The sequence below is a fragment of the Elephas maximus genome, chromosome 2 (assembly GCF_024166365.1).
Source record: "Elephas maximus indicus isolate mEleMax1 chromosome 2, mEleMax1 primary haplotype, whole genome shotgun sequence".
Taxonomy (NCBI): Eukaryota; Metazoa; Chordata; class Mammalia; order Proboscidea; family Elephantidae; genus Elephas; species Elephas maximus.
The window spans coordinates 39,764,947-39,785,913 of NC_064820.1; the positions used below are offsets into that span (position 1 = coordinate 39,764,947).

The 20,967-nt window shown below is 43.4% G+C and overlaps 1 protein-coding gene across 4 annotated transcripts in view; it reads left to right on the top strand.

Moving 5' to 3' along the window:
* The window catches only part of RAI14 (retinoic acid induced 14), a 201,860-nt gene that overhangs the window by 102,046 nt on the left and 78,847 nt on the right, over positions 1-20,967 (top strand). For all 4 annotated transcript variants that reach the window (XM_049861884.1, XM_049861902.1, XM_049861892.1 and 1 more), the window contains exon 3: positions 20,247-20,377. In XM_049861884.1, coding sequence (XP_049717841.1) covers positions 20,247-20,377 — 131 coding nt within the window. The remainder of the gene's footprint in view (positions 1-20,246; positions 20,378-20,967) is intronic.

Below are 20,967 nucleotides of genomic sequence, written 5' to 3' on the forward strand. Positions count from 1 at the left end.
CCAAGATCGCATATTAGAATTCCAATATTGCTCGATTTCCCCTTTTAGTAATTTTGTGTGTGTGTATGTTCACTCATCACTCAACATCTAGCTGACCCATAAATTCTTAGGAAAGACATTAAAAGATAATGAATGAGCCTTCATATGTGGAAACCTTGATGAATTTTCCCAAGTTCTCTGTATCTACCATTGTCCTTGGTTTTTGGCTTCTCTGTTGTTCTCATTAAGAAATGTACAGTTACAGAATCAATAAATGAATCCTGATCAAAAGGGGGAAAATGTGGAACAGAATTTCAAATGCTTATAGAATCCAGACTTAATGAACCAGTTGAGACTGGAGGAACTCCAGTATCTATTGCTCTGTGAAAACCTTCAAGCCATGCACCAAAATTATCCCCTGAAGCCATCTTTAAACTAAGCAACTCTTTAGCTAACTTAGTGAAGAATGTTTGCCATGACCGTTGCGCCCTTTTAAAGAATTGTCTATATCAGATTAAATTGTAAACTGAAACATAGATAAGAAGTTTAGGAGGTAGTGAGTCTTAAGTCAATGTCGGTGAAACAGTATGGGTAGAGACAGTGAGAATGGTGATACAACGTGAAGAATATAACCAGTGTTATTGAATTGTACCTGTAGAAATTAATGAATGGATGTGTGTTCTGCTATGTATATTTTCACCAAAATTAAAAAATGTACAGTTACAGAGTTAAACCTCCTTAGCCTTTCCTCGAGGCTCTACGTCTTCTGGAGACTGGTGAGATGCTGGGGCAGAAGGGCCATCTGTGCACATGTTCATCTGAGGCTCCAGAAAGATCCGACTGATAATGAAAGTCAGGGCCCCTTGTCTGCGCTCTTAAAAAACACTGACCTCTGCCTTCAGACATCTGACAAAAATAATTTCTTGGAACTAGATTTTTTCCCCTGTGGGTGGATATTGGAGTTTATTTTGGGTTTGCTATTATTGGAGAGTTAGAATGACTATAACAAATATGCCCTGTCTTGAGAACTTCAAGAGTTTTGTTATAAATAAATCAATGGTGTCTCTGGTCTCAAATAAATTAAAAATATCCAGACTATTTAAAATTAACCTCTGATAACACTAGACAATCTAGTTATATGTGTGTGTATTTTGATTACTTTAGAATCTCATTTTCTGTTTTTTGAGGCTGCCAAACCCAGTTGTAGCATATATAAGGATTCTGGATGGTAATGATGAGTTGGAACACTAGAATGTTCTTTCCAAGCCAGAGAGAGAAAGTTCTATTTTGATGTATTGATTCACTAAAATATCTATCTATCTATATATATATATATATAGATATCTACCAGGAGAGGCATTAAGGAAGAATATGAAAGTTTCTGTCATCAAGTGCAATCTGTTGGGGAAGTCAAATATGTTAGTTAAAATGTATTGTTAACCTCATATTTTATAATTGAGAACATTGAGAAATAGAAGATCAAATAACTTCTCCAGGGACATACAGCTAGTAAGATGTGGAGCCAGGATATGAACCCAGGAACCCAAGCAGTCCAGCCTCAGAATCTAAACTCCTAAGCCCTGTGCCATAATACCTCTCTGTAAGAGGAAATGAAACTGGAAAACCATGTACTTCAAATGCTAGTGTAAAGCGCTGTTAAAGTGCACAGTAGGGAGCAACTTCATCTCCTTGGCAGGGTGGTATCATGGATTGAATTGTGTCCCCTGAAAATATGTGTATCACTTTGGGTAGGCCACGATTCCCAGTATTGTGTGATTGTCCATCATTTTGTCACCTGATGTGATTTTCCTATGTGTTGTAAATTCTGCCTCAGTGAAGTTAATGGGAAACCCTGGTGGTGTAGTGGTTAAGAGCTACAGCTGCAAACTAAAATGTTGGCAGTTCAAATCCACCAGGTGCTCCTTGGAAACTCTACGGGGCACTTCTACTCTGTCCTATAGGGTTGCTATGAGTTGGAATCGACTTGATGGCAATGGGTGGGTTTTTATGATGTTAATGAGGGGGGATGGGTGGCAGTTGTGTTGATGAAACAGGACTCAATCTATGGAACTGGATTGTGTCTTGAGCTGATTTCTTTTGTGATATAGAAGAGAAGCGAGCAGAGAGACAGGAGGACCTCATACCACCAAGAAAGCAGTGCTGGGAGCAGAGCATGTCGTTTGGACTCGGGGTTCCTGTGTGGAGAAGCTCCTAGTCCAGGGGAAGATTGATGAGAAGGACCTTCCTCCACAGCCAACAGAGAGAGAGCCTCCTGGAGTTGTCGCCCTGAATTTGGACTTTTAGCCTACTTTACTGTGAGGAAATAAATTTCTCTTTGTTAAAGGCATCCACTTAAGGTATTTCTGTTGTAGCAGCACTACATAACAAAGATGGCACCGTTAAAATCAGAGAGGAAAATTATTTGAGTAGTTGTAATATAGAAGAGGAAGGGATGGCTCAGAGACTAATTGACTAAGGCAGAAAATACCCTACCAAAAGAGGCTTGCGCAACAGGCGACTTTATTACCTCACATAGCAGTTCATCTGGAGGAGGATGGGTCCAGGTTTAGGGCAGCTCAGTGATGCCATTAAGGACCCTGGTTCTAGCCATCCTCCTGCTTGGCCACCCTCAGCCTATTGGCTTTTGTCCTTAGGTGTGTTACTTCAGGGTTGCTAGATGGCTACCTCAGCTTCAGTCCTCACAACCTTTCATAACCAGGTCCAGAGACAGTGAAGAAGGTATGGACCACTTCTCACGTGTCAGTCAGGGGGCATCCCCCACCCTTATTGGCCAGACTTGATTATGTGGCCCTACCCCCAGCTGCATAGAGTGTGTCTTGGTTACCTAGTGCTGCTATAATGTGAATACCACAGTGGTAGTTTTAAAGAACAGAAATTTCTTTTTTAACAGTTTTGGAGGCCAGAACCCCAAATCAGGGTCTCGGCTGTGTAGATTTCTTCCTTATAGCAGCCTTGGGCATTCCTTGGCTCTTTGGTGTGCCTTGGCTATAGAGGAGGATCATGGCATCTGTCTTCCCTTGTGTCTGGGTCTATCCTGATCTTTTCATAACTGAGAAACGATTAGATTTAGGATCCACCCTATATGTTATTAACATAAGTATGTCTTATTAACATAACAAAAGAAAGCCCCTTTTTCCAAACAGGATCACATCCACAGGTACAAGGGCCAGGAATTCAATGCATATTTTTGAGAGACACAATTCAGTCCACAGCAGAAGGCTGAGAAATATCTGGTTTGTACAGCCCTTACTTCAGAAGGTGGGCTCTGCCCATAAAGAGGAGGGAAAGGGGAATGACTTCTGAATAGGCAACCCACAGTGCTGCCCCTCAGCAAAGTTGGAAAATAAGCAAAAACATGAAAGGAAGAGAAAAGGCTACAAAGTATATACAATTAGTTTGATACTACAAGGTATAAGTCCTGTTTCTGAAAGGGATTTGGATAACTCCATTCAATAAAAACAACAGTAGTATTGACACAGTAAATTACCATGTGCTTAGCATGTTCAGGACTTCTTGCTAAGCATTTTATACTCATGATCTCACTTAATTCTCACAGTGATCCTTACAGCATAGACGTGTTGTTGTTACTTGATTCTGACTCATAGCAATCCGATGTACAACAGAACAAAATGCTACACAGTTCTGAGCCATCTTTGCAGTTGTTACTGTGTTTGAGCCCACTGTTGGAGCCACTGTATCAATCCATCTCATTGATGGTCTTCCTTTTTTTTGCTGACCCTCTACCTTAACCAAGCATGATGTCCTTCTCCAGGGACTGGTCCCTCCTCATATCATGTCCAAAGTATGTGAGACGATGTCTCACCATCCTTGCTTCCAAGAAGCACTCCAGTTGCGCTTCTTCCAAGACAGATTTGTTTGTTCTTCTGGCAATCCATGATATATTCAATATTCTTCACCAACACCGTAATTCAAAGGTGTCGAGTTTTCTTTGGTGTTCTTTATTCATTGTCTACCTTTCGCATGCATATGTGGCAATTGAAAATGTCATGGCTTGGATCAGGTGCACCTTAGTCCTCAAAGTGACATCTTTACTTTTTAACACATTAAAGAGGTCTTTTGCAGCAGATTTGCCCAATGCAATATGTGGTTTGATTTCTCGACTGCTGCTTCCATGGGTTTTGATTGTGGACCCGAATAAAATTAAATCCTTGACAACTTCAGTATTTTCTTTGTTAACCATGATGTTGCTTATTGATCTAGTTGTGAGGATTTTTGTTTCCTTTATGTTGAGGTGTAATTCATAAGGATGGCCATAGTCTTTGATCTTCATCAGTAAGTGCTTCAAGTTCTGTTTACTTTCAGCAAGCAAGGTTATGTCATCTGCACACTGAAGGTTGTTAATGAGTCTTCCTCCAATCCTGCTGCCCCGTTCTTCTTCACATAGTCCAGCTTCTCGGGTTATTTGGTCAGCATACAGATTGAGTAAATACAGTGAAAGGATACAACCCTGATGTACACCTTTCCTGATTTTAAACCATGCAGAATCCCGCTGTTCTGTTTGAACGACTACCTCTTGGTCTATATACAGGTTCCATGTGAGTAAAATTAAGTGTTCTGGAATTCCCATTCTTTGCACTATTATTCATAATTTCTTATCATGGATAACACACAGTTATGCCTTTGCATAGTCAACAAAACACAGCTGAACATCTTTCTAGCATTCTCAGCTTCCAGCCAAGATCCATCTGACATCAGCAGTGATATCTCTCATTCCACATCCCCTTCTGAATCTGGCTTGGATTTCTGACAGCTCCCTGTCTATGTACTGCTGCAACCATACTGCTTAGGTATAGGTCTATTGATATCCATCCTTTTATTGACAGGGAATATGCAGCTTAAAGAGATTGTATAACTTGCCAAAATTATATGAATAGTAAATGACAGAAGTATGATTTGAACCCCTGCTTGGCTTACCCCAGAGTCTTGGTTGTAATGAACCTTTGAGGCAAGAGGCAATCATAGAGTAGGCAGTAGGTAGCATACACTGAGGGGAAGAGGGAGCCAGAGTGGGCAGGCTTGGGCTTTGAGAGGAGTAACAGAGTGGGAAAGGAGTGGTGAGTATATTGTAGGACGATTGACAGGAACAAAAACAGCAGGAAACATCTATTGGGAAGTTCAATAAGCAGCTTGACCAAGCAGAGCATTTGTGAGGTTGTGTGATGTGGACCAGAGGGAAAGCTGGGCGTAGTGGCAGTTAAGGTTCGGAACTGATTTAGAAAAGCCTTGAATGGAAGGCTGAAGAGCATGGGGTCTCTTGTTGACCATGGACAGCCATGCATGGTTTTGTATAAGAACGTGAGCTAGAGCAGCAGGCAAGAACAGCTACCAGGGAAGCTGGCATGGGAGAAAGGAAGGGGGAACTAGAGCTGGGAAGGCCAATTGTAAGAGACCATTGAAATGTCCCAGATAAACACTATTTCGTGTCAGAGCCATGGTTCTGTGAGTATCTACATGTGTCAGTCCACCCCAAGAACTTGGCAAGAGAAGGGCCCCAACCAAAGAGCCCAGCCTGATGATACCTGACAGAAGTAGGAACCAAAAAGGTGTTTGTTGAACTAAACTGGATTGAATAAAGGCATTGGTTATAGGAATAGAAAACAGGCTAATTCGAGGCAAACCAGAGAGGCAGCATTGCCAGTCATTGATGACTAATTGGCTAGGAGCTAGAGAGAGAGGAGAAGATGCCAAGGACTCTAGCTTGGGTGACCTGGCCACTAACCATGGCAGGGGATCAAGGAGGAGTCATCAGAGAGGAGGGGTCAGTGAGCTTAGTCAGGCCTCTGTCTCTTTCATCCTGATTGCCTCTTGGTGCTTACTGAGTCTGCATGGGCCAGGAGGTTGCATGCTTAGATTGACCTGCCCGCCTCTGGTTCAGCATTAACATCGGGGTAATTCGTCATAATTGTTGTCAAGGGAAGAGTTATTCTGGCTGACAGTGCAATCACATAGGGAAATTTTTTAAAGTTAGCATTCATATTTTTTTAAAGCAACTTAACCAGTTTAAACTAGTCACCATTGAATCGATTCTGACTCATGGTGACCCCATGTATATCAGAACAGAACTTTACTCCATAGGGTTTTAAATGGCTGACTTTTTTTGCACTTAGATTGCCAGGCTTTTCTTCCTAGGAACTTCTGGGTAGACTTGAACCTCTAACTTTTCGGTTAGCAGCTGAGTGAGTTGACTATTTGAACCACTCAAGGACTCCTTAAAACCAAAACCAGATTCTCTGCCAGCAAGTCGATTCTGACTTACAGCAACCCTATAGGATTTCCAAGGCTGCAAATCTTTATGTAAGCAGACTGCCACATCTTTCTCTCAAGGAGCAATTGGCGGGTTCAAATCGCTGACCTTTTGGTTAGCCACTGAACCATTTAACCACTGCACCACCAGGCTCTTTAGGGACTCCTTAAAGCTACTTAAAATCAAAAAAACAAACTGTTGCCTTGAGTCACTTCCAACTCATAGCAACCCTATAGGACAGAGTAGAACTGCCCCATAGGGTTTCCAAGGCTGTAAATCTTTACAGAAGCAGACTTGCCACATCTTTCTCCCATGGTGCGGCTGGTGGGTTCAAACCGTTGATCTTTCAGTTCACAGCCGAGTACTTAACCACTGTGCCACTTAAAACTACTAGGTGATTCTAATGTACAGCCCGTGTAGGCATGCTCTTTGAGAAGCATTGGGTTAAACAGTGTATGAGCCAGAATCGACTCAATAGCAATGGGTTTGGTTTTTTTTTTTTCTTTGTACCAAAGATACTACCTGGTGATTTTATGTGAGGAAACAGGAAACAAATCCGTGCAGTGTGTGGTTCCTGTAGAAGGTGGCATTTGGCCTGCAGTCAGGAGGGATGGTGTACTCTGGGGTCATTTTGTACTGCTTTAGCAACCTTCTCTCCATGTGTTACTGTATTGTTCTCCTAGTGCTGCTGCCAGAAATGACCACCATCTGGATAGCTTAACACAACAGGAACTTATTCTTTCGCAGTTCAGGAGGCTGAAAGCCCAAAATCTAGGTGTCAGCAAGGTTGATTTCTTCTGGCGGCTCTGGGGACAAGTCTGTTCCATTCTTTTCTCCTAGCTTCTGGTGGTTGCTGGCAATCCTTGGAGTCCCTCAGCTTGTAGACACATCACTCCGATCTCTGCCTTCACATGGCCATCTTCCTTGTATTTCTTTTGTCCTCTCTTCTTATAAGGATACTAGGCATTGGGTTTAGAGAACCAAAAAAAACCAAACCCATTGATTTTTGACTCATAGCAGCCATATAGGACTGAGTAGAACTGCCCCCTAGGGTTTCCAAGGAGCAGCTGGTGGACTCGAACTGCCGACCTTTTGGTTAGCAGCCAAACTCTTAACCACTGTGCCACGAGGGCTCCATTGGGTTTAGGGCCCACCCTGAATCCAGGATAATATTATCTCAAGATCCTTAATAAATTAACCTACAAGGACCCTATTTCCAATAAGATCACATTCTGAGGGCCCAAATGGACATGAATGTTTGGGGGACACTATTTAACCCACTCCAGTCACTTATGACTTATACTTAACTAGGGTTAGGGGCACCAAGTTTTTTATTTAACCCACTCCAGTCACTTATGACTTATACTTAACTAGGGTTAGGGGCACCAAGTGTGGAACCCTGCCTTAGCCTCCTATCCTAACCTTTGGGTTTGCAAACAAGCAAATGAGTCGTAGGCAATTGGAATACCCTACTCCTGGAAGCTACCCCTACCCCACTGAAGATCCCTGCTCTCACCTGTTGAACTAACTGGTTCTGGAAGGGAGTATGTGTGCGTGTGTGTGTGTGCATGTCTGTACGTGTGTGTGTGTTTGCATGTGAGGGGAGGGCAAGTAGACGGCCATCAGAAAAACAGAGCAGTCAGATCTCACATAGTTTGTGACTTCAGGCACCTCTTTTGTGTCTTGTTAATTTCTTAGTTATCATTTTGTCCCATGGTAATCCTATACCATCTATGAAGGGCAGGATGCCTGGGCATGATCAAGGCAGGACCACCCTAATCCTCTACGCTGAGCTTTAAGTCAGAGACTTAAAGTGCACTTAAGCAAACTTTGTGGATGAAATCGTTTTGTCCAGATACTTCATGTGAAATCTATATTGTGCCATTTGGATGAAGAGCAGAGCTCAGAAGTTGTGGCTGCTTCTTATGCTCAAATACATGCCAAAAATACTTTTGGTGTGTGCTTGGATTGTAGCCAGATGTGTCTCTGAGCATCCTACGTGCAAGGAAAGCCTCACTCAGGCCTTCAGGTATTTACTGTTACGTGTGTGCCTCCCTGTAAGCACTCAGTGTTTCTTTGAGTAACTCAAGTCCCATTTAGGATTTTTTACAAGAGCTTGCTATTCAAAGAGGCCTATTGTGAACATGTTTGTCAAGTAAACAATCGTGCTGTGATCGCTTTTGTATAACTACAGTTTCATATTTGATATTGAATTTGCTTTAGACATGGTTCCTGCATTTTAAAAAGACGTAAAGCACTGGGCTTTTAGTCTTTATACCACGGAACTGATGCCTCTCCCTCTATCTCAAATGGCCTGCCATGCTGTGATCGGGTGTTCTGGTAGGCTTGCTTTTTGGAAGTCTTCCTCAGTGGGAGGCAGGACTGTGCAGTGGTAAGAATATCTGAGGACTGGGTTTGAATTCTAACTCTTCCACTTTCTGACTTTGTAACCTTGAACAAGAGTACTTAAATTTTCTGAGCTTCAGTTTCCTCATCAGTAAAATGAGGGTGACAATACCTACTTCATAGGGTGATGTGTTGATTTTACCACAAACTGGGTGGCTTAAAACAACAAAAATTTATTTTTCTCACAGTTCCGGAGGTCAAAAGTCCAAACTCAAGGTGTTGATCTCCCTGAAGACTCTAGGGAAGAATCCTTCATAGCCTCTTCCTAGCTTCTGGTGGTTGCTGGCAATCCTTGGTTTGCAGCTACATCACTCCGGTCTCTGGCTCCATGGCCTTCTTCCCGGTGTCTCCTCTGTGTCTTTAAATCTCTGTCTCCTTATAAGGACACCAGTCATTGGATTTAGAGCCCACCCTAATCCAGTAGGATGGCATCTTAACTTGATTACTTCTGTGGAGACCATATTTCCAAACAAGATCGTGTTCTGAGGTTCAAATGGCCATGAATTTGGGAGGGTGGGGACACTGTTCAATCCAGTATAGGTGGTTATGGTGACTTAAATGAGATCAATTCTTTTTGACACCTGGAAGGGATTAACAGAAGTAGGAGCTCGGTAAGTCTTAGGAAGCCATGTCTTCTCATGTGTTTGGCCCATTTGCTTTACAGCCTTCATCATTCACTTCTCAGTTGACAATGACTGTTCTTTAGTTATGCTGGGCCACCCTCATCTCATCTTCTTCACTGCCTTTTAAAGACCTCTGAGTTGCCCCAGGAGAGCCCTGGTGGCACAGTGGTTAAGCACTTGGCTGCTAACCAAAAAGTCAGGGGTTCGAGCCCACCAGCTGCCCTGTAGGAGAAAGATGTGGCAGTCTGCGTCTGTAAAGATTTCCAGCCATGGAAACCCTGTGGGGCAGTTCTACTCTGTCCTGCAGGGATGTTACAAGTCAGAATTGACTACAGCAACAGGCTGTGTTCCTCCCTGATATTTTCCTAGGATTTTGGCTTCTGGCTCTCTATTTTCATTTCTTCTGTCTGTTGCCATCATCCTGGGAACTCTAACATTCATATAAAGAACACGTCCAACACTCCACCTCTGGTCTGTAAGGCTATTCCCTGGGCCTTGTCCTTACCCATCCCTGATCCTGCGATCGTTTCATGTCCCCTCTCACTGGCACCTGCCATCCTGTGGCCTCTGGATCTCTGCTTTACCTGTCTTTCCAGTCTCCAGTCATGGATCAAGCCAACCACCCCTTGCTCCCTTCTTAACCGATGCTTCCTGTGAAAAATCACACAGCACTACAAAGTGGTTTCTTTATGGAGTCATAATTTCCACTCTCAGCTGGACCTTCAGGGCTCCTTGAAAACCCCTTTACTCATTTTAAGTGGCTTTCCTTTCTCATTTCCCCCAGGAGCTATTGGCAACGTTAACCTTTTTCCTCAAGCTTCTTAGCCCACCACTGATCCTGGTTACTTTGCCTCCTGTATCCCCAAGAAAACATAAGCCTTAAAGCACAAACTCTGCCTTCCTTTCTGTGAGTCAATAGCTCATTCTGTTCTTCCTCCTTACTATTTCAGAGGCAGAGCTCAACCTTCATTTGTAGAGATCGGCTTTCTGCCTGGCTCCAGTCATGATTCCAGCCCCTTTTATCAGTTATCCACACCCCCCTATGTTCTCACATATATTCTCTGCTTTGTCTCTTCTCTTTTTTTTTCTTTCCTCTCTTTCTTTCTTTCTTTCTCCCTCTTTGCCCACTGACTCCTTTGCTGCTTCAATCTTTAAACACATTCAATTTTTCTTCATCTTAAAAAGTTCGTTCCTTCGTTTTCCTTTCTATTGAACTGCCTTAGCTCTCTCTTCTTGAGAGAACCAACTGTATTGTAAATTGTGTGACTTTACACAAGTTAAAAAAAAAAACCTTCTCCATGCCACAGTTTCCTCATCTATAAAATGGGCTAATAGTACCTACCTCATGGGGTTATTGTGAAGATTAAATTATGATGTAATAAGTTGCTAGCACTATAAATTACTAGCTCTTCTTAGTAGTAGTGGTATCCTCTCAGGGCTTTCATAGGACTCAGTTTACAGCACTGGTCTAGCAGTAGCAAATCGTAAGTAATTATTGGGTATGTTTCTGTCCTCAGAAGTCTGTGAGCTCCTGGGGACCAAGATTATTTCATGTCCATCTTTTTATCCCTAGGACTTAGCATAATACTTGATATAAAAAACAAACAAACAAAAAACAGTTGCCAAGGAGTCGACTCTGACTCATGGTGACCCCATGTGTGTCAGAACAGAACTGTGCTCTGTGGGGTTTTCAACAGCTAATTTTTCAGAAGTAGATCACCAGTACTTCCAAGGCATCTCTGGGTGGGCTTGAACCTACAACTTTTCAGCAACCAATCACATTAACCGTTTGTACCACCCAGGGACCTTTAATATATAATGGATACTAAAGAAATGAGTTGTTGAACCGCTTGAATTGGATGAGACTCTCTCTCTCCCTGAAGCGTAAAGCTGGCCTCATCTATTCCCAGGCTTATCTCTGCCCCCATCAGACCATGCTTTGACCTCATGTGACGTAGTCTTTAAACAAAGAGTAGCATTTTAACATTCATCACCGTAGTCAGAGGAAGGAACTTGGCAGGATGATGGAGCCTTAAAGTACATATGTAGACCTAGATAAAGGAGTCAGTGGAGAAGGGGTGAATCAATAATGGCTCCTGCGGTACAAGGAAGAAAAACAAAGCTGCTCAATGAACAGCTCTGAATCAAGTGTTTACTATGTAGCAGGCGGTGGGTGAGGGCCAGGAGCCCAGAGTTAAAGAAGACAGATGCTGGCCATTGACTATGCCCTGGAAGCCCCAGTCCAGCGGGAGGTTGACAGACCTTTAGAGATAATTAAAAAAATCCTACTGAATTACAGCTGTGCTAAGTGCTGTTGAAGAGAAGCATGGGAGGGCCAGACGAGGAGAGCTAACTGCCCCAGGTGGCTGGGGAGGGCTTAGCAGAAGGGTGCAATGAGCAGGAATAGCTTGGTGAAGTCATGGAGGGAGTGCCCAGAGGGACCAGCCTATTTCTGGATGGACCTGTTTATAACTATGTGTTATGTCTGTGACGTAGTTTATAGCGTTTCTGTGAAAGACCACAGGAATCACTGATGCCGTCAGTTAAAGGGGGGTGATGGATTAGTTGTACATCAGGCACACCTGTTTCATGATAAGTAGAAGAGACAGTGAGCTGCGTGTGTGAATAATCTGAAGTAAAACGTATAGAAGGGGAACTGTCATTTTAGATGGCCTTATCATGTATCAGTGTGAAGTAACTTAAACGCTATATGGAAGGCTCTTTTTGAAACTACTGGACTTGCCGAAATGGGAGAATTGTCAAATGAATGTCATGGTGTATTTGCTAGGTTTTCCAGGAACACTAAAGAGAACAGTCTTGTAAGGCCTTAACTTGGCTCAACTTGCTCTTTCCACTGTCCAGTAAATACATCTTGCATTTTTCCATTGCCATGTCTTGTCTTCCCTCCATTAACCTAATATTACTCATGGCAAGGTCTAGTTTGTGATCCAGTCCAGAGGCCTCCCCTGCCTGCCTGGCTGAGAGTTATCTTTCCCTTCTTTGGTGCCGGTTCTCTGTTTCGCTCACTTTACCACATCCAGTACCCTGTTTTGTATTGTTGGCATAGTTCTCACGGCTACATTTTAGGAAAGACTGTGCTGCCCATATAAAAGGCACTAAGTATTTACTGAATGAATGAACGACAGGAATTAGGTCTCAGTTATTTTTGTAACTTCTATAGAATCTTATTTATTACTTTGCACCTAATAGGTAGATACATGGGGGAATCCTCACCTTCCATGCAAGAGACTGGGTTAGATTTTTGGCCAGTGTACCTCAAGCACAGCCACTGCCCATCTATCACGGGAGGCTTATGTGTTGCTGTGATGCTTAACAGGTTTCAGCAGAGCTTCAAGACTAAGACGAGAAAGAAAGGCCTGGCGATCTACTTCCAAAAAGTCAGCCAGTGAAAACCCTATGGATCAGTACAGTCTGAACCCCAACTGATCAAGGGGATGGCACAGGACTGAGCAGCTTTTTGTTCCACTGTGTATGGGGTCACTATGAGTCAGGGCTGACTCAACAGCAGCTTACAACATGAGTACTGGGTGGTATAGTCACCAGGGGAAGATATCACCTGGGCCTGCAGCCTGCCTGTTTGTTGTCCTCTGTCTTAAAATGATGAGGCGTGTGTTATTTATTTATTATTATTTCGGGGATGGCATGAATCTGAAGATTTCCCAGCCAAAACACTGTCAATTTTGTCTCACTTTCATCTTGGCCTTGCTGATTATATTGGCGAAACAGTCTGGTCTCTGTGAGTTGGAGGGAAAAATGCAGCTCTTCCAAAGATAATCTCTCAAGTAGACTCCTCCAGGTGGCTGCTCAAACAGATGAACAGACCACGAGCTATTCTAATTTGGGATGGTTTGAGTTTGAAAGCAAGTCAAAGAAGCTCTTTCTCATCCTGGACTGCTCTGTGCCACTAGATTATTTTGATTGGATTGATACAGTACAAAACTCAAGCCTGCCCACCAACCAGATGTCTGTGACCACTGGCTTTCTGCAGGCTTTTCATTTCCCAACGATTAAACCAAAATAAAAAAGGTGATGCCATGTCTGGCCAAGGGCAGACATTGCCGGCTGCCAAAGCCCCAGACTTCATCACACAGTTGACAAGGAGTCTGCTACCCTGGATGAGGCAGGCAAGGCTTCCAAGAGGCCAAGTTTCGAGGGAAAACTCTTAAGCAAGAGGATGTCATTTGGAAATGATTTGATTAATAGGAAACTTACAGGCCAGCCATTGAAAATCTCATTTGTGATATATTAGCAGGAATGTTTGGAGCCCACATGGAGGGTAAGGCCTTCCTTTCCCACATGCCGCCCTTCATAGCTGACACATTACACATGTCTCTGGAACGTAACATATGGCTTCCTGAACTTGCAAATGGGGCCTGACGTGCTCTGTTGAAATAGCATCTGTTTAAACAGTCTCCTGGAAAAGTGAGACATATTCAATAAAATAGTTAATTTCATGTCTGTGAATGTTTCTCTAGGGCCCCTTAAAATAGGATTTTTTTTTTTAAGTAGAAATTTTGCAGATTTAATTTTGAATTAAGGCATTGTCTACCTCTGAAACGGCAATGGACCGTCAGTCCTAAATTGTAAATGTTAAGATTCATTGAACATTCATCAAGAAGGAACACTGCATGTCATCTCATTCAAGGATGATCATAACCACCGTTTATTGGGTTTTTTAATTGGGTGCCTAATGTGTGCCAGACCCTGTACGTATATTACATCTAATTCCCAGGATTATTTGCAAATAGGTAGGATTTTCCTTGTTTTAGAGATACGGAAATGGAGGCTCAGAAACATTGGATGACCTGGACTTGCTCAAGGCCACCTAAATAGGAAGGAAGCACCCAGTGCTTCCTTCTTAATTGACTGTGGGAGCAGCTGGGTGGGAAGAGGGAGAGCCCCAAGGGTGGCATGACTGGGCCTCTCCACTTGGAGGAACTTCAGGGCTTGTCTCTATGGGAGTCCAGTGTCAGTCCTTACCCCCATGTATGAGTATGCCTTAGAGGTTTGCACACACTGTTGAATTGGCTTAGAATGGATTAGTCATTTGGATTAGAATGCAGCATCATTCTGACAAATTGGAAAAATGTGAGTCACAGGAGAATGTTGGTGAGGCCAGGGCTAAAATCGAACTCTTAAACTGCTCAACAGGAATCCTAAACTTGACTATGCTGGGCTTTGTGTCCCTGAGGTTTTAAAGAAAATCAGAATATTAGCTTAGGACCGGCTGATGTAATTCATGCATGGCGTGGAGCACAGGCAACAGGAGAATGTTGTTTTATGTCTCCCAAGCTTCATCGCTTCCCTCTCCATCCCAGCTTCAACCGGAAGGGGTGGTAGCGTGGAGGTCCCTGGGAATGACCACATCTCCTCACAGGGAACTTGGCAGAGGAGGTGCTGCCTCTCTTGCCTCTTATTAAACAGGAGCAACTGTTTCTAAGCATCTCCCCTTTGAGGACTCTGGCTGTGAGTTGGGAAGTAAGGAACAAACTGGGATAAGAAAAACATGGTGGAAGGTGAGGCGCAGTGAGAGAAGGGAGCAGGGTGGGGCCACAAGGAACTGGAGTTGAGCTCAGAAATGAGTCTGAAGTAAAAGGTAACTGTCTTAGTTTCTTAGGGCAGCTGTAACCCACAAACTGGGTAGCTTAAAACAATAGACATTTATTGCCTCACAGTTCTGGAGGCTAGTAGTCCAAATTCAGGATGTTAGCAGGGCCACGTTCTCGCAAAGGATCAAAAGGAAGATCCTTTTTTGTCTATTCCAGCTTCTGGTAGCCACAGGTGTTCCCTTGGTTTGCAGCCGCAGCGTAACTCTTGTCATGTGGCTGTCTTCTCTCTGTCTCTCTATATCTTGTCTCTTCTTTTTTAAGGACACCACTCATATAAGGATTAGAACCCACCCTATTCCAGTATGAACCTTCTGTTAACTGATAACATCTTCAGAGACCCTGTTTCTAAACAATGTCACATTCACACCTGCCAGGGGAAGGACTTCAACATATCTTTTTGGGTGATAGAATTCAATCCATAGCAACAACTCTTAAGGAAAGCCTAATGTTTATTAAGCTTTTGTGGGAGACAAAAGACCTAGTCCTGAAAGCAGAAAGTGTGAAAAATTCTCTCTGCCCTGATCCCCTTCCTTAACAACATATTGTGGAGGAAGAAAATCCTTGCAAGTAAATTCTCTGGTTAGCATTAGCATAGGTTTTAGCTGTCCCCAAACTTGCAGTAGGAATCATCTAGAGCACTGATTGAACCTAAGGGATTCCAGGGCTCTACCCCAAACCACAGAGCAGAATCTCCAACAGTGGGGCCTGGGAGTCGGCGTATGTAGTGACACCCCAGGGAAGGGCACTGGGTTCACCCTGGTTGGACGTATAAGGCCTGGCTCGTTAGTTGTAATGAGATTTGGAGGAAGTATACACATGATTAAAATCTTAAAAAGCTAGAAAAGTAAAAAAAAAAAAAAACAAACCAGTGAAGGAGTTGATATTATTTAGCCAATAAAACAAAAATCTGAAACATGGTTTACTAATTATTTGCAAAAGAATGAAAGACTTTTATAAATGGAAAAAACAGGTATTTGTTAAGGCTGGATAGATTTAGGTTTGAGGTGATGGAAATGACCTGGAATTAGATAGTGGTGATAGTTGCACAATGTAGTGAATATACAAAAAACCACTGGATTGTATACTTAAAACGGCAAATTTTCTGTCATGTGAATTATATTTCAATAAAAAAGAACAGTAATAACAGAGAGACTTAGGTTAATCAAGAGGAAGAACCTTCTGGTAAAATCAGCAACCAATACTGAGCACTTATTCGGTGCCGTGGGGGTAAGAAATCAAAACTGCTGTTGGTCCCTTTAGGGAGCCAAAGAGAGGGAGCTAAAATGAGCGCACACGGATCCCTAGGAGGAAGACAGGATGCGGTATTTCATCACGTCTAGACTGTGGGCTTCAGAGATGAGCAGTAGGTGGGCCCTGGGGACGCAATGGAGTAGAGAAGCAGACAGAGGTCACCAGGAAAGGCTTGAGAGAGTCTGCAGGGTAGATCTAGGCTTTAAAAGTCAGCCTCATTGGAGGCAGCTGAGATGACAGAGCATTCTAAAGCAGTGGCTTCCAGCTTTTTTCCCATTGTGATCCCCCTGTAAGAAATATATTTTACATCACCACCCAGTACACATATACATACAACGAAAGTTTCCTAAAACATTTAACCCTACTGGATGTTATACATGTGGTCCTTTCTCGTTCCCTCTCTCTCTTTTCCTCCCTCCCTCCCCTATTTTATTCCTTTAAATGTTGGCTATAACCCATGAATGAGTTGAAAATACCGCTCTAAAGGGCGGAGGAGACTACTGGGAAGGCAGAGCTAAGCCTGCCCTTTGAAAGGAGCAATAGTTAGAGGAAAGGGTTTCATGAGAGATGGTGGGAGGTAACATGGTTAATGTGATGGGGGTCTCTGGAAGTCTTCAGTGATTCTGGAGTGTGAATAAATTACTTTGGGATGTGTGGCCAAATTTCAAACCACCTATTATCCTGACCAGCCCTACGTTTGGACAGTAAATTGAAATAAACAACACACACAAACACACACACACACACACACACACACACACACACACACACACACTCTCTTTCTCTCTCAAGGTTTGATTTCAATTTGGAACCACTCATCTAGGAAATGGAGGTGATGGAGAGGAATTTGCTTCTGGATTCTTAAGGGTAATGGCATTTAAACAAAACATCTGTTTTGTCTCTGCTTGTGACTGGCCATGAAATTTTTGGTGTAGAACAAAGCACCAGATAGATTGGTTATACAGAAGCTGTAGGTAAAATCTCTGGGCTGGTTCAGAAGAGGGACGTAATGGAACTTTGAAAGCTGTGCTTCTCAAAGGGGTCTGCAATGGCTAGTAGTGCGTGTTGTTGTTAGTTGCCATTGAGTCGATTCCTACCTGTGGTGACTCCCTGTGCACAGAACAGAACTGCTCCTTAGGTTTTTTAAGGCTGAGATCTTTTCAGAAGCATGTCGTCAGGACTGCCTGCCAACCTTTCCCTTAGTAGTTGAGCGCTTAACTCTTTACGCCACCCAGTGACCCCTAGTTGTACATAACAGAGCTTACTACAAGTGTAAAGAGTATCGTCTCCCAGGACCAGAGAACAGTAAGTTACTAGCAGCTCCCTGCTAGCGCTGGCCAGCACCTCCGTGGTTTCACCTTGGGAAGACCCACTACTCAGAATCTTGATTCCTGAATCAGAGGTCTAATTGGGAGCCTTTAGCCTCCATGCTTTAGCCTCCTTGTGAGAATTTTACAAGTAAAATCTTACCTCTTTCACCATTTTGCAACAGATAGTCTATTTTTTTTATCCTAGTTTATCTCTGGGTAGTGCAAACAGTTAACGCACTCAGCTGCTAAGCAAAAGATTGGAGGCTCGAGTCCACCCAGAAACACCTTGGAAGGAAGGTCTTTCAAAAAACCAGCCATTGAAGACCTAATGAAGCCCAGTTCTACTCCAACACACATGGAGTCGCCATGAGTCAGAATCAACTCCACAGTAACTGGTTTCTACTGCAGGTTTGCCCTGCCTTCCCAGTTCGTTCTGAACTGGTCTCTCGGCCTTCAGTATCTGTAGCGCTCCTCCTTCTCCTCTTCCTGGTGCTTACCACACACCCACCTGTTGAATGGCATTGCAGATTTTTTGTTAAACATTGGATGTGTGTGGCCATGCCGTCTTCTCTTCATCCGCTGCAAGAAAAAAGTAACTCCTGGTCTGCACTGAGGAGAGACTTCTGCAAAAGAGAAGAATTTTAGACTTCTAGAATTGTGCCATCGACCTTGTCCTCCAAAGCGCAGGGAAGAGAAGATCTTCCTTGCTATATCCTATAGAAATGGAATGCCTTAAAGACCTGTATGTAACTAATTTTATGGAACCCCTGTGGTTGGATTTTTCTCCGCTGAAGAGTTCAGTGCTTGGCAGCACACAGAGAAAAAATCCTTTCATGTGGCCTCCCCTCTGCTCGAGTACTTTCAGTCTTGTCCTCTCAGATTCAGTAACCTTTTGATCTTCCCAATCCATTTTTAATTTGGTCACTCTAGGTCAGGGAAGCGTCTTAAAAGATTGAAGAATTTTGCCTCTTAGAATAATGTAGGTAGGAATCATGGGTCTTAAATGTATTTCAGTCAACTTAATCCTTAGCAAAGTTTGGTTTGAAGAATTTTATGGATTAAGCATTTTGAGCTTTAGGGGGATTTCCTGCTGGTCATGGAGTCCAAAGACTCAGGAGACTGAGGTACAGGTTATGGGTGACAGCATGTATACATGTCAGTCTGGAGTTCTAAACTTCAAATTCATGCCAAGTAGAAGCACTGCTAATTTTCTTCCTCTTCCCTGAGTCGCAGTGGTTAAAAGTGCTTAGATGCTAACTGAAAGGTCGGTGGTTTGAACCCACCGGCTGCTCAGTGGGAAAAAAATGTGGCACTTGGCTTCCTTCCGTAAAGATTTATAGCCTTGGAAACCCTATAGGGCAGTTTTCCTCTGTCCTATAGGGTCCCTTTTTTTTTTTTTTAATAGGGTCACTATGAGTCCGAATAGACTCCACAGCAGTGGGTTTTTGGTTTTAGCCCTGAGTCCTGAGAAATGGGTGTAGCCCAGCCCCGAAACTCTCCGAGATGCAAAATTCTCCCCTAAACATCCATTGCGAGCCTTGACGGCACGTGGGTTTTCTCTGAGGCGCGGCCTCTAAGCTGGGGCTGGAGGGGTGACGGGGACCTTTAGTGGATTGAGAATACACTCCTGAGGCCCTGGAAGACTGTAATCTGGTAAAAATCCCTTATTATAGCTTTTAAATCTCTAGTATCTCCTCTGTCTGCTTCTCTGTAGTAGTCCACGGTGAAGCCTTTAATATGAAACACCTAGAGGTCCTTATCTGCAGGGTCACAAGGAAGAGGCCGGCCAGGAGAACTGTCAGTGGAAAGCTTTGGGGAGGAAGGTAGCAACTCTCCCCAGAAGGTGGGGTCCAGAACTGAAGGGCCAGGAAGTAGCCTTACTCTCAGAGGCCTGCTGCAAGAGAGGGCTGACATATCTTTTCTCCCTCCTCTACCTCTTTAAACCTTTGTACTGCCTACACCAGCAGAGGATTCCCTAAAGCATTGATTTTATTCTGTTATTCCTCTGCTCCAGAACCTTCCATGGCTCCCTGCTGCCTAATTACTCATATAGAGATGTTCTCATTCCCTCCTAAGAGTAAAAACTAGCTTTGGTGCACATGAAAGGTTTACAGTCGCTATAATGTACAGAGTCATTCTGATGGGTTGGAGTTGTCGGTGGTGGAGGCTCTGCTCAAGGCTGGTTGATGTTTAATAGCTTGCTCAGGAAGAAACTTTCTTTCTGGTAGATGTTTTGAGTCAGTAACCTGGATGGACAGCTCCTTAGAAATTAGTATACAGCTCAAAAATCAGGGCCCAGGAAATAGGGAAGAGTGGTAGTAAAAGCCGCTAAAGAATGAGTGTGTATAAAACCTCAGGTAACCTTTAGCTGTTGGGTGGTTTGGTTCTGTAACACAGTGGACAGAGTGAGCTGTTGACGAGGTCAAAGGCCAAAGTTCTGAGAAGCCAGCTGTCCACTTGGGCTAGAAATAAGCTAATGTGTAAACTGGTCTATCTTCCCAACCTCAGCGAACGGAAGTAACTTCATCTCAGAGTTGGTGACCAGCCACTCTTTCATTGAACTGTGGATGTTTTCTTTTGGAAAACCGGTCTTGGGTGTCTCAATGGTGAAGGGGAAGGTATTTTTAAAGTTACCCATTTAGGGGCGGGTTTTGATTTGAGTGATGGAGGGTTCGGGAGCTGAGGGGGACTAAGGTTCTCCAGGTAGCATGTCTGTGGCCACTGGTGTTCATTAGCTCTGTGTCTTCCCTTTCCTCCATAGATCAATGAGTGGAACAAGAACGATGACCGGCTGCTGCAGGCTGTGGAGAATGGAGACACGGAGAAGGTGGCCTCGCTGCTGGGCAAGAAGGGGGCCAGCGCCACCAAGCAGGATAGTGAGGGCAAGACTGCGTAAGCTGAAAACACTGGTTTCTAAATGCCATTTCTGGGTTTTCAAAGTGTTCTCTGGAATCCTTAGTATCCATAGAAGGATTTCACAAGTGCCTGTGTGCGGACTTTGTGAAATTAACACATAGTCCCTGACTTACTAAGTATTCGAGTTCCAAGTTGCAGCGCACCGCACTTTGTGACCATCCTTTTTTTTGGTACATCTTATTGTGAGTACTGTATTTTTACGCAAATAATGTGCACCTTGTACATTTGGCTGTCAACCACACTGTCTCCCCCAACGAGGTATTTTCATAAGTGCCACCCTGCCAATTTTTTTTTTACACGTTGCTGTAAAAAAAAAAAAATAGTATTGTGCAGGTAGGAGATACCTTGTGGGGGGAGGGAGCTGTTGGCAAGTAAACATAGAGGGTGAGCATTATTTACGTACAATACAGTAATATATCCGACGTGCAGAGTTGCAGCATGTAATTTGCTGATGTTATCATTATCCTGCCAAGCCCCCCAAAACACATAAAGATTGAATTTAAAAAGATTCTGTTAATAAAAGGCAATAATACTAAAAACAAAACAAAAAAAAGCCGAGGTATTCG